Source organism: Cuculus canorus, chromosome 9 (assembly GCF_017976375.1).
Source record: "Cuculus canorus isolate bCucCan1 chromosome 9, bCucCan1.pri, whole genome shotgun sequence".
Classification (NCBI taxonomy): Eukaryota; Metazoa; Chordata; class Aves; order Cuculiformes; family Cuculidae; genus Cuculus; species Cuculus canorus.
This window is the reverse complement of record NC_071409.1, coordinates 3,352,056-3,365,254: the sequence shown is the minus strand read 5'-3', so window position 1 is coordinate 3,365,254 and position 13,199 is coordinate 3,352,056. Positions and strand designations below refer to the sequence as shown.

The window sequence follows — 13,199 nt, the reverse complement described above, 5'->3', positions numbered from 1 at the left end:
CAGTTCAGCTCTGGAGCTCTGTCTCTGTTCCTCACCTGCAACGCTGCGTTACCTTCTCTGACTTGGCCGATTTCCCTGTAGGAAGTGGGCTGGGTGATAGGTCAGTTTTCTCAAGCGCTACGGAGATGAAATCATTCATGGCCTGGACCAAAAGAGCACCTTTCTCTGAGAGATGGGAGTAACGGGAGGACATTTCCCTTCAGGACTCTGTAAAGCTTCACGTAGCCCGGCTGGTTGTTAGCCCTTCCAAACCTGTACCGCTTCCACCTCTTCCCACGCCGTCCATTCCACTTCAGGCATACAGGGCAGTACGTTTTCCTCAAAACTTGTGGCAGTTCAAACCATTCTAAGTTTTAACAGTGCAGCTCTCCCAGCTTGGCTGGTGCCTTACCTGATTTACAGCAAGCTCATAGCAAACCCCCCCCGCATCGACCAAAATCAGACAGAGTGGAGGGGAAAGACGAGCCCAGCCCGGGCGTTCCTTTGTGCCGAGGCCAAACGGGTAAGGCAGCGGTGCGGGATCGGGTTGTGCAGCCTGGCCTGTGCCAGAACTACCCTGCAGTATTGCCTTTGGCTCCTAACGGATGGGATGGCAGGATGTGATGGCCCAAAGGAGCATTTAAAAGAAAGTTATAGTGAAGAGGGTGCTCATCATACTCATGATTTTGAATAGTTTATTAAATGAAAGGTGAAGCATCAGTTTTAAATTGTACAAAAGGAAAAAAAACCTCATATTGTAAATGTACAATTTACAGAATTACTAGCAAAACCAATCAAGGAGACACTCATAATACAAAAACCTATTGACTGCAAACTGAACTGGAAACCCATTGCAGGTACCGTGATAGTAAATGTTTGTCATACAGTATTCTACAATGTTAAATTAGGGATCAGTTTTCCACACAGAGGACTGTGAAGCACAAGGTTCATCTGAGGCGATGACTCAAACCAGGCAGCAGTCAGCGTGCCACTATGCTCCCAGGTTTGTTGGGATGACCGTGTAATGCAGCCATTCCTGCCCGCCCCGTTCCTTCGCGAGGGATGGAAGAGGAAGGGAGGTAACAGTACTTTTCGAAGGTCCAGCTGCCGCTCGGTTTTACCGATACCCAGCCGACAGCTGAGGAATGGCTGCATTACTCGTCAAATGCTTTTGGCAACCTTGTCTGAGAACTGCACGTTGTTGTAGGAAACAAACCTCAGCAGAGTGAAACGCTGGCTTGTGTTTGGAATTGGATTCTTTTCCTCCCAGCGAGGAAGCGCTGGGCAGCGATTTTTTAAATAAGCTCGTAACAGAAAAAAACTCCGCGATTAATTTGCAGTTGCTAAAAAAAAAAAAAAACCCGAAAAAAAGCACCTCTAAAAACTGCTGTGCTTCAAGTGGGTCAGTCCGCTTCGGATCGCAAACGCTAAGCCCAGAATGCAGAAAGGAAAGTTAATGTTTTGGGGCTGATTCTTTGATGCGAGACTTGGTGCGAGTTGTGGATGGCCACCACCTCGGAGATCAGGCTAAGTAGCAGCTACTGGGCAGAGTCATAAAATTGAAGCATAATGAAATCCAAATTATTGAAGACATTGAAAAAAATCTCTTATTACAATGAATTAGCTGAGAATGTTTTGGGTTTTTGGCTTTTTTTTTGGCTATTTTTCTCTTTTTTGAAAAATCATAGCTTTTTTTCCCCCAAGAATTACTCTGAATACGCACAGGTAACACTGACAACGTAGTTGTTCGCCATTGTAAGCTCAAGAACTTCACCATCTAAGCACAAGTTTCTATGCAGCACATACAGTACTTCTAACTGGCAAAATTAATTTACAAAAATAGCGCAAAAGGGTTTTTGTGGCATGGAAAGTAGACTTCTTTTTTTTTTTATGGTACAGTTAAAATTGCTTTTAGTCTGCTAAAGCGATTCCTTCCCCCCCCCTTTCACTTGTCTTTTCTCATAGGCCAGTTGCTGTTTATGTACCTCGGGTCGGCAGGGCTTGACGTAGGTAGTAAAAACAGCAAAGTGATTACTTGAGAACCGTTTGTGTGTTTTACTGAGAATACTTTATTTGCTGGTATAAGTTGCTAAAAATGCACAGAGCAAGTACCAATAGAAAATTTACTGGTTTTGTGTCCCCATGTGCTATATAAAATGAATGTTACACAGCGTCTGTTGGAAAAGTGGCTTCACGGACATCTCTTACTTTATGTCCCATTATAAATAAAAATAAATCTTCTCAAGAGTATAAAATCTGGGTTTATCATATCAGAATCTGAAATTTTTTGGCAGAGATGCACGTCATTAGAATTCTAACCTCTCCTCTGAGAGTGTTCTCCTCACCGCCTGTGAGAGGCTATACGCGTACCATAATGCTAATCAAATCCAGTGTGTTCAAAAACACTTTTCTGTAGCCCGAATGACCTGCTCGGAGCAGCGTTGCTCGTCAGTGGCTGATAGGCAGAGGTTTAATAAAAATGGCTAGCTTTTAAAACATAAAAAGGCAAATGTTAAAACTGTTTTAAATTGTACAGCAGAAAAATAAAGTTAAAAAGTTCTGTTTTCACTCCGTGTTGTTTTCAGAAAACATATGTAGAACAGTGTTTATTTCGACAGCTGTCTTAACAATTTAAAACTTCCTCCTCATCCAGAAAAAAAAAATCTGTATTAGGACAGTCAAGAACAGGGATACAAATGATTATTTCAGGTCAGCCCTTCTGAGGCGACTGGATTGGCCAACGTTCCCGTGTGTCATTAAGAAGCTCCTCTTCTTTCTGTCACTACAAAAAGGGATTGACCTCAATCATTTGGTTAAAAATCAAACCGTATCACATCAAAAATGTGGTTTTCATACAAGCTATCACAGTATATAGGCCTCTAGCTCTAAACAATAGAGTTCCAAATTTGTAAAATGTCTTCACCAGACTTCAGAACATGGGCATCCCAAATCCCTAGAAAAACGAGTTGAAAGATGGCAATTAATTAGGTGGAATAAGCATCAAAAGAACCTCAGATAAACAGCGATCGGTACTGGTAAAGGCTTACTGAATCGTCCTCAATGATAGCTGCAGAGTCGAAGAAGTCTGGCCTCAGTTCAGCCCGTTCTCGCCGGTTTCGTGACGGAGGCTGAAAGGAGGAGGCAGTGGTTTAGGACATTGCATCGGTGATCGCGGCACGACGGGGCCGCGTGGCGCTACAGCCCACGGGCGCTACTGCCGATACCGCCTGCGGCACAAGGCAGCTTCGCACAGCTCAGCGTTAGCGCTCAGGTACAGTGTGGGCCCGGACAGAGGACAGCGCCTCTTAAAACCACCTCAGTGTTCCAGGCCAGGTTGGATGGGCCTTGGGCAGCCTGAGCCAGTGGGAGGTGTCCCTGCCCATGGCAGGGGGTGGAACTGGATGGGCTGTAACGTCCCTTCCAACCCAAACTATTCTATGATTTTTATTTAATGAATGGGGTAAAAGCTGATGGATTCCAATGTAATCTTAAGTCTGTGCTTGTAGCTAGAGACTGGCTTAGGGCTTTTGCTGGCTGCGAAAACCTGTCTTTATACTTTTAAGTTGATGGTGAAGGTCCAGCTCTGAAATGGTGTAAAAATGGATTTACAAAAAAAAGGTGCTTGAGCTGCCCCAGCACTTTGAGGGTCAAACCCTGGGAGTTGTCCTTTCCTGGGAACCGTTAAAGGTGAGCCTCACTGGCTTGATCGATTCCTTCCTCTCCCTGCTGTGGGTTACCGGTATACAGAGATTTTTATTTACTGGACTATGTTTCAGTGCCAGGAACCACCTCAGTGTTTGGCAGCAGCCCCTGAACCCACCTTCTTTCCACGACATTATAGCCCAGGCCTAGAGGGACCTGGGCCATATTGTTTGGGGACAATAGGAGAAATACAGCAGCATAAAAATGGTGAAGTGTGGGATGCAAACTGCTCCTTTTTCCCCATTTGAGAGGGTATTTGTTCCGAATGGAGAGTCTGGTAGGGTCACAGTCTCTCCAAAGGAAACTCTGTCTGGAGCCGTGCGTTACCAGGAGAGGCCCTGCGGTTGCCAGCTGACGATGTGACCTGTCTGGAGCAGCTCCAGGGCGAGGTGCCGGCTCCTGCCAAACCGCACATGCTGCTCTCCCTTCTGTGCCAGCACAACTCTGTGCCGCTGCAAACTCCCCAGACCTTGGTTGAGGCTCCCCCTAATCCACTCGCACCTCCAAGGAATCAAACAGACCCAGAAATGTGCTTCAGGCGCTCGCTCCTGCCTGAGTGCCGGAGAGGAGGAGGAGCACTAAGCAACACTCTCCGTGTTTCTGTGAAACCAATCGTCTGGGCCCGAGGCTGCAGGGCTCGGTTTTAGGGAGCGCTCGGATCATTTCTGTTCTTTCAGGTTCACACAACAGGAAATCAGGTTCACAGGATTAGAAATGTTTGTTTGCACTTCTAAAATTCCTTTTAACTTATCATTCGTGCATTTTAAACTTGGTATTAGTATTTACTGACCAGATCAATGACCATTGTGTCCTCAAATTCTTCATTCATATCCTCTAGCTGACCTCGTGAGGACATCATTACATCTTCAAAGATGGGCTCAGCGTCATCTTCCATTAGACCTCGTCTGATTAAAAAAAGAAAGAAAAAGTCATTTCCAGGCATTTACATTTCCCAGCTATGATCGTCTTCATTAAAAAGAATGCACAGATCCTATCCCTGAATGCCTTCACATAAAACTTTATGCCGAGAGGAAAGCCCGCACGCTTTCTGTAATATTAACTGGATGAAAATCTTAAGTAAAAACAAAGGCAGCACTCGCAGAGGCTAAAGCAGGAAGGCCTGTGTGATATCATAAATGGTATTAAAGTTGTCCCTAACAAGAAAAGGGCAACAACCTCTTGCCCTTTCACAGAAAGGGGTTGTGCCGTTTGCTGGGATCCCTGGTAAATCCCTGGGAGTCCAGCAGCGAGTGCAAGACCAGTTTCAAACACCATAAGGCCTTGATCTTGCTAGAGACTCTGGCTGCCGTCCTGACAACTCCTTCTGTGCTGGAAGGCCCAGCTGGATCGGCCCCAGAGCACGCAGCCCCTTGTACCACAGAACGCTTCGGCCTTCGCCCACGCCTGCTCCCTCCAGCAGCTGCCCAGTGGGGTGCCTTGGCAGCAGCTGAGGTGGATAAAAGAGGCTTAAACACGCTCATGGGAAGACTGGACAACAGCGTGGAGAGGTTCACTGGGAATTAATTCACAGAGCAATCACAGTGCTTCACAGAACCCTCCTGCGATGGAAGCAGTCAAAGGCTGGGAGAGGATTCCGGGAATTGTGCCGTGTCTGCCCCATTCACTGGGCGCCCGCTGGTGGCCCTGGTCGGAGGCAGAACGTGGGGCGCGAGGGCCACATGGCCTGGCATCCATTCCAGCACTGCAGAGCTGCAACTGTGCCTTCGTTAGCGAGAGTTCAAATGTCACACAAGTGCTAGCAACGACCCGGAAAAGGCGACAGAGAATGTGGCACTGTCATCTCAAAGGGTTCTGATTTGGTGGACGCTCTGAACACTTACACTGCATGCCTTACGCCAGTTCTCCCTTTCATGTAGTTCATGCCTGTCCTGTCCTTTCGATTTAAATCTTCTAGTTTCTGTTGGCCCAGCCACGAGATCTGCATCTGGGGACTAACAAACAGAGCAGCGTTACGATGGAGAACACGCGCGGTTCGAGTTGGCTACGTGCAGACAGCACCCATCCCATTTGTGTCTGGCCATCCTTCTGATTAAGGTATTTAAATCACATCCACCGTTGTACACATCTTCCACAACTTCTCTCACTGTGTTCACAAAAGAATCCATTAATTGGGAGAAGAGCAGCTACGCGACATGCCAGCGTGACCGGGACACGCGCCTGAGGAGCAGCACTTCTGAAATGCAGTTTATTTAATCCCACTCCACTGTCTCGGGTCAGGTGAGATACGAGCCAGAAGAGACCCAAATTAATAACTGACACCCATTTTAAACCCAAAATGTCACACAACATGAAAAACAAATTGCTTTTAAATATATCCCCCCATGAACTTCAGCATCCAGCAATTATCCACATGGAAACTCCAGAGAGGCCGCAATTCTACTACCACCTAAATCCAGTAGCAGACAGCAATGCCTTTGCTGTGATACCGCAGCGCAGCTGCAGAGAGCCGAGTGCAGCTCCTCAAGAGCAGCACCAGTCTGCTTTTCTTATGCACTCCTGTACCCGAATAAGATGGACAGAACGAACTGGGACAACCCACCTGAAAACAGCCCAGAACAACCATTCTTCTGGATGCCATGAACCCCACTCGTTCGGCAAGTGACTGCTCTGGATTTATTTTACGTTTTGGCTGAGCAGTAGGAACCGCGAACGGCAGCTGACGCCGGGCGGAAAGGGAAGGATTCCCCACTGTCGGTTTGCACGGTGAACATCCCCGTGGAACCCAACTCTCTGAAAGTAACCGGGAGGAGTGCGATCCACCTGCCTCTGCAGCTCCCTGCCGGCAGCATTCCCGCGGCGGATACGCTGAGGTTCAAGAGCCTGACTCCGTTTCCCCCAGAAACAGGGAATGCTCTCCCCCATTAAGACCATGCCAGCTCATCAGGTTTGGGAACGCTGTGACTGGAAGCTGTCCCGCTTCCCATAACAAATGGGAACACTTCAACCCTTTGCAGGATCACATGTTCCCAGCAGGTGCATCCGGAAGGCAGGGCTGGCGGGCAGCGCAGGGCGGCCTGGGCATGGATTTCCCCCTGCGCAGCTCAGACCGGCCGCAAAGCACACACAGCTGGGGAAGAGCCCTGCTCACATCAGTCCAATATCGTCTTTCCACCAGAACCCCGTGGGGTGTGGAGCATGGGTTCATGGCTCTTAGTTGTCTTTCCGAGGTCAGGGACTGCTTCCCACTCTCCCCCGATGTTGCCATCCCTTCTATGTTTTAACATGTTGTGACTCTCAATTTCTAATAACAGATAACAAACAACATTTTTTCCTCTCTAAGTAGAGGTGACAAAATGGGAGTTGAGTGACAGAAAGTCCGTATAATTTAGGGCAAAACAGCCGCTGCCGGCAATCACCCCAGAACCAGGAGCTGCAGCTCAGGACTGGAACGGGGTGGAAGAGTTCATCTACAAGAAATCAGCTGGGATGTCTGAGGAACCTCAACTGTGCTCTGGCAGAGGGCAAGAAAAGAGAATGTCCAACAGATCACGAGGGGAACGGCTCAGCCCAGCCTGGGGCCACGAACACCGGGAAGATATAACCATAACTGCACAGTTATGCTCAGGAATCTCTATTGTGACTTCATTACATCATGTTTTTCCTGAGAACTGAAAATAATCCCAAGTGTCACTGAGCTATAGCCAAGACACTTCCAGTTGGTTTTGCCACTAAACGCTGCATTTATGGAGCCACAGACCATCACTGTAAATAATGGGCAACTCCTTTGTCTGATTCACTGATTCAAAACCAAAATTCCAACACTTACTTGTGTAAAAAATCTTGCTCCGATCCCTGCTCCGACTCGTGCTCCTGGATCTGCTCTCCCATTTGTCTGGTGTTCTCTCTCAGGACGGTTGAGGTGAGCTGGGGTGCCTGCAGCGTCCCGGGAGTGTGGATGTTTTCATTCCTGTTCAGCCATGAGCCTTCTAGGCTCTCATCTGGAAAACAAACTGACAATTAGTGATGCATTTCTGACAGCGCACAGCGCAGCGGCACCGCCCTCAGGAGTCGTTCAGCCCACAAACGCCTTCCCCGAGCAGCCAGGGCCTCCCACCCACGGCCACGCTTCAGCACCGGCAACTTCAGACACAGCCTCTTCTCCAAATTTGTATTTTTGGCACTTGAGTCTCTTTTCAGGCCAGTGTGCCTTTAAGAGATCAACCGCGCAAACGCTTGAATTGATAGATTTTACAGCTGTAATTTCTATTCTGTGTTCCTTTAAGGAAGGATTACTACCAGTTACTCCCAGCAATAACAACAATTTAACGTAGAAATACTTAACAAACACAAATCTTTGCCAACAAATGTTAGCACTGCCTAAACCGCTGGGTATCCCGCACATACAGAACAAAGATAATGCCCAGTTACTGAGCTCACAGTCCAAATATAAGACTGCTCCTCTCATATCCGTACAGCAAACCAGACAGGGGTGAGGATGGAGGCTAAATCCCAAAAATCTGTTCAGCACAGACCTTCAGAGGCTTCAGTCAGAGCCATCTCGGCGGGGGCAGTGGGGGCATTTTAAATGGTGTGAACTCCACACGGCGATTTCAGACAGTGTATTTGAGGACTGGGGGTGGGAAGGTGACCGAAGGTGACAGTGGGACGTTGGGCTCCCGCCGTGAGGGAGCAAACCAGAGGGGAAGGAAGAGGGGGGACTTGAAGAGATGTGACAGAGCAGGCAAGGGACGCAGAGAAACCACTGTGGAGATGGCAAGGGAGGAGAAGGCGAGATCACAGACTTACTAACAGGAAAACGTCTGGTGAGAAAATAGATGGCAATGGATCTTCTAATCTTTCCTATGCCTTTTATTACACTTTGGGTATAAATATTGTCTAAAAAGTTGCCTACTGATTCTGGAATTTACCTTTTTCACATTAGAGATTTTTTTTAAGTCCAAGTTCTGTTTGATTTCCCTAAGGAAATGTCACAGAGCAGGTTTACTTTCAATAGGAACAGGGCACGTTCTCTGAGCCTGGCAGTGTGCTGAACCCACCATACTCTGGATTTAGGCGAGAAAGGAACCCTGTTATAGTTCTTTGATGCAAGGTTCATTTCTGCAGCGCCTCTGCCCTTGGTTTGGTTCCTGCAGAGTGGAATTTAAAGAAAAAAAACATCTTTGCAGGATTTGAAGAGAGGTCTAAATGTGTAACCACACTGCCGGATTAACACCAGGATTTTTGGAAGTGTTATAAAAATATGTAAAGATAAGAAAAACCATCAAAGACTTGTGTACAGGCTACGTCCAGAACACCAGTTCATTTGTTCTTAAAAGTGGTTCTTCATAGCTCAAACCATTCAGACGAGTGTTCAGTGAGCACTTACTGCTGCAGATCCCATCTCCGATCATGTCATGAGCTCATTACCAGAACACACAAACCAAGGCCTTCCCTTTCCAGAGGTCTGTGTCTTCTCAGGAAAAATATAGACAACCTGCCTCCAGGTTTTCTTGGCTTTCCAGGATTCAAAAGGAAGTATACTTAGGGCATGACACACTTTGTAATGCCTACTGCACATCAAGAAGCATCAAAAATCAAGTATGTGGTCTCCTTCCTCCTGCTTCTATTATCGTGCAGGTGGTTTTTAACCTATGATATCAAACGTTCTCTCTCCATACGTGTTCAGACGAAGAGGCCGTGTGCTTACAGCACATATCCTTCTATGTACGGAAAGGCCACGGAGCTCGTGTTGTTATTAGAGAGCCCCTGCCAGTAACTTTTCAGTTCTGGCATTAGATTCCTCACTGAGGAGTTTCTATCACAGATACAGACCTTGGAAAAAGCTCTAAGGTTTAAAGATCCCACTTACACCCTGCTCTGTAGTGAAAGAGTGGGTTAATAGTCACGGAAGTGCACAGTAGATCGTATGGATTAACCAGGAACGGATGCAGTCTTGTAAGAAAAGGGCTAAAGTTGCCAAATTCCTGATGAACGTGCCTGAAGTCACAGAAAGAGTAAATGCAGATACTGGTTTCGATATCATTTTAAACAAAAAAAGGGGTCTTTTTAGTATTGTCCAGTGGTCCCACAAACCTACTGATCTGTGTCAGAATTCCTGCTGCACCCTGTTGATCCACAGCTGCTCCAGACTGAGGCACAGGCACAAACCCAGAAGTCCACGGCTGAGAAAGGTGGAGATAACTCCACAGACACCTCCTGTTTCTGACCTCCACAACAGCCTCTAATAGTCCTGCATCTGCCAACCTCAGTGAAGGCAGACGGGAGAGCAATTTGGGATGGCATTTCTCAGAAAGACACGTTCCAGCAGCCAGGCCCGAGCAGAACAGCTGCACTGCTTTCACCACACGCGGAATGTGTCCTGTATTCCAGCATTACCTGATAAACCCCAAGGACTGCGAAGAAGGAAGGCTGTAACACAGATCCAAAATGAGAAATACCTCTACCAGGCACAAACCTTCTACTCTCTTTTTGTGGAGCGGTGGCCGTCCTTTCTTATTCCTCACTGAGGAAGCTTTGCTGCTGCTGCTTCCGCTGTTAACGGACATCCTGTCGTCCTCGCCGCCTGTAACTAGGGAGTTCCTGTAGGAAATGAGTGGCAGCCAGACATCTTCTCTTCTCTCCATCATCTGCTCTGTCAGGAACTTCTCTAAGTAGGTGTGACTGAAAAGGGAAGAGAAGAAGTACAGAGATGTTTCCTCTCCAATTAATCTGCAAACCCTCTTCACATTGTTGAGAGCTGAACACATATCCCACAGGGTGTTTCCTTATTTTAATTTAATAACAAACACACCGTATCCGAGACTGAAGGAGCACACGTATGTGCCATTCCCTCAGAACAAGTAACGCAGTCAGCGGTGCACGGGCCGCTCACAGACAAACCGTACGGAAGGTTCTCTCCTCCCACGCTTGTCTGCCATCATTCGCAGCACGCTCGACTGGACTTCCTTTTCCATTTCGCAGAGGGAGGAATCATAGAACCATTTGGTTGGAAAAGACCTTTGAGATCAACTCCAACCATACTTGTCCACTACTGACCCAGAACCCCGAGCACCTCGCCTGCCCGTCTGCTGAACACCTCCAGGATGAAGACTCCACCATTCCCTGGGCAGCCTCTGCCTGGTAACCCTTTTGGTGAAGAAATGCTTCCTGATATCCGGTCTAAACCTCCCCCAGCACAACTTGAGGCCATTTCCTCTCGTCCTATCACTCGTTATTTGGGAGAAGAGACCACTTTGCTACAACCTCCCTCCAGGCTGGAGGAAACCACCTCTACCTATTGCTACTGTGCCAAGAGGCAGACTGAGCCAGAGCCACTGGTGTGAGGATGCAGGATATCCTTTTGCATCTCGGAACAACAAAAAAGCCTTCCTCGAACACACGCAGTTGTTTTTCCATATGAAAAAGATGTGTTTGACTGCCACTTCGACTAAACCACCTCCCTCCCGTCCCTGCTCTCGAGGCATCCAAGGAATTCCTTTTTCCACTGATTATTCAATTACAGAATTAGGACTAGTCCATAAAAGGAATATGCAAATCCAGATGAAGTGATTCTAATGGATTTCAAGCGTTCAGAAAGAAGGCGGGAGACCTCAGGATGCTTCAGCATCACCTCTACCCTTTTGGCACAGACATTAGGGTGCACTGTTTGATCACAATTTCATTTCCTCCCAACACTGCCAGGCTGCCATCAGCGGCACCTACAAATTCTGCACAGAAATGAACCCCCAAACTCCCTTTTCCTCTGCCAGCTCATAGCAGGGCCAAATTTCTTTTGTCCCTTTTTCACAGCAGCACTGAGTGACATCCCAATGCAGCACTGCATGGGAAACCCCTGGTTTATTCTCTCTTTTACCTCCTTTAATGGGATGTCCCTGCCCACGGCAGGGGGTGGAACTGGATGATCTTTAAGGTCCTTTCCAACCCAAACTATTCTATGACTCTATGATTTTACAGTTCCAACCAGTGCAATACTGGAGTGCTCCATGACTTCAGAGAATTAATCTGTGGGACAGTCTTGGAAAGTAAGAGCTTTTCCTTTTTATTTATAAAACTAGAGTGCAGAGGTTACGCCCAAGCTGTGAAGAAGGAAAACCACCACCACTTGGAGTTCTTCACTGACAGGATGCCAAACTTCAGACAACTTTTGCTTAGCATTTTAGAGGAGCAGCATCCTGGGAGTTCTTGCCAGCTACAATGAGGACAGAAATCTGAATTTCCAGAAGTAGGAATGCTGTCTCCTCTGACTTCCGAAACCCAACAGTCTACGCTAAGTCTCTGAGAGAAATAAATGGAAATAAATGCCTCCACAGGGCAATTCCTAGAATCACAGAACGGTTTGGGTTGGGAGGGACCTTAAATACCATTGAGTTCACCCCCTGCCATGGGCAGGGACACCTCCCACTGGATCTGGTTGCTCAAAGCCCCATCCAACCTGGCCTGGAACACCTCCAGGGATGGGGCAGCTACGACTTATCTGGGCAACTCGGGCCAGGTTCTCACTCCCCTCACAGGAAAACATTTCTTCCGAAGATCTCATCTAAATCTCCCCTCTTTCAGCCTAAAACCATTCCCCTTTTTCTGTTCACCTCTATAATGCCTTAGGTAAATCCCTCTACATTTCCCTGCCTACACCTAGTGGCATTAGTATAAATCTTCTTTTGTGAAGTGTAAGAGCCCAGCACCTTCAGTGAATAGTTTTATATTAAATCCATAAGCTTGATTAAATCCATAAATGGCTCCCGCTAATTCTGGAGGTTACTCATAAACCAAGAACACATATGCCATCAAAATAGCATATATTTATGCCCTATTATAAATAAATAGGGCAGAACAAATTCCAGAAGAACGGGAATAAATAAATAAACCGTTCTTCAGTTATAATGTTACTGCCCCATTCCCAAACTGGAAATATCTCCCTTTTCTCCCGCAAACACAAAAGGCAGCAGTAAAGCAGGAAGGGAGCAGGAGCCCTGTGCAAGAGCCGTGTTTGCAGGACTCTGACGGGAGCGGTGTTCTGCACCACGGGGCAGGTGACACGCTCAAACCTATCGAGCCGATATTTAATCGTTTTGGGTTGGGAAGCCAAGCTGGAGGACTCGTGGCAGCCAGGCAGAGGCGCACGAGGCTTCCAGGGTTATTCTGAGCACTCCAGACGAAGAGCCCATTGCTGAGTTTACAGCGTCACTTGGCAGGATGAAGCCAGGGAGGGAGGGAAATGATCCCGTACACAGGGCTTCTCCACCAGATGGTGGTCACGGACCTTCCTGTTGGAGGCAACCCCTCTGGAGGGAGGGGAGAGGGCCCTGGATTGGAGGAGTTGGGCTCCAGAGAAGGGCAAATCGACTGCCCAGAGCGTGTAATATCAGTGAAGCGCTGTGGGCAGCGCAGCCATCGCCCGATGGGTCCAGACACCACACGTCCCCCAAGGGAAGGAACGCAGGTATCTCCAAAAGAAATCTTTACGTATAAGCAAGTTATCTTGACTCTTTTCACAGTCACCACAGCCGATGGAATCTAGGGCATGTCTGAACTCATCT

General features: G+C 47.6%; 1 protein-coding gene across 4 annotated transcripts in view; it reads right to left on the bottom strand.

Annotated features, from left to right (window-relative positions):
* Positions 1-660: 660 nt before the first annotated feature.
* The window catches only part of STAG1 (stromal antigen 1), a 194,615-nt gene continuing 182,076 nt past the window's right edge, over positions 661-13,199 (bottom strand). For all 4 annotated transcript variants that reach the window (XM_054074814.1, XM_054074812.1, XM_054074813.1 and 1 more), the window contains 6 exons: positions 10,118-10,323; positions 7,469-7,640; positions 5,523-5,633; positions 4,472-4,586; positions 3,027-3,107; positions 661-2,932 (listed from right to left, as the gene is read on the bottom strand). In XM_054074814.1, the coding sequence (XP_053930789.1) occupies positions 2,909-2,932; positions 3,027-3,107; positions 4,472-4,586; positions 5,523-5,633; positions 7,469-7,640; positions 10,118-10,323 (709 nt within the window). In that variant the 3' untranslated portion in view covers positions 661-2,908. The remainder of the gene's footprint in view (positions 2,933-3,026; positions 3,108-4,471; positions 4,587-5,522; positions 5,634-7,468; positions 7,641-10,117; positions 10,324-13,199) is intronic.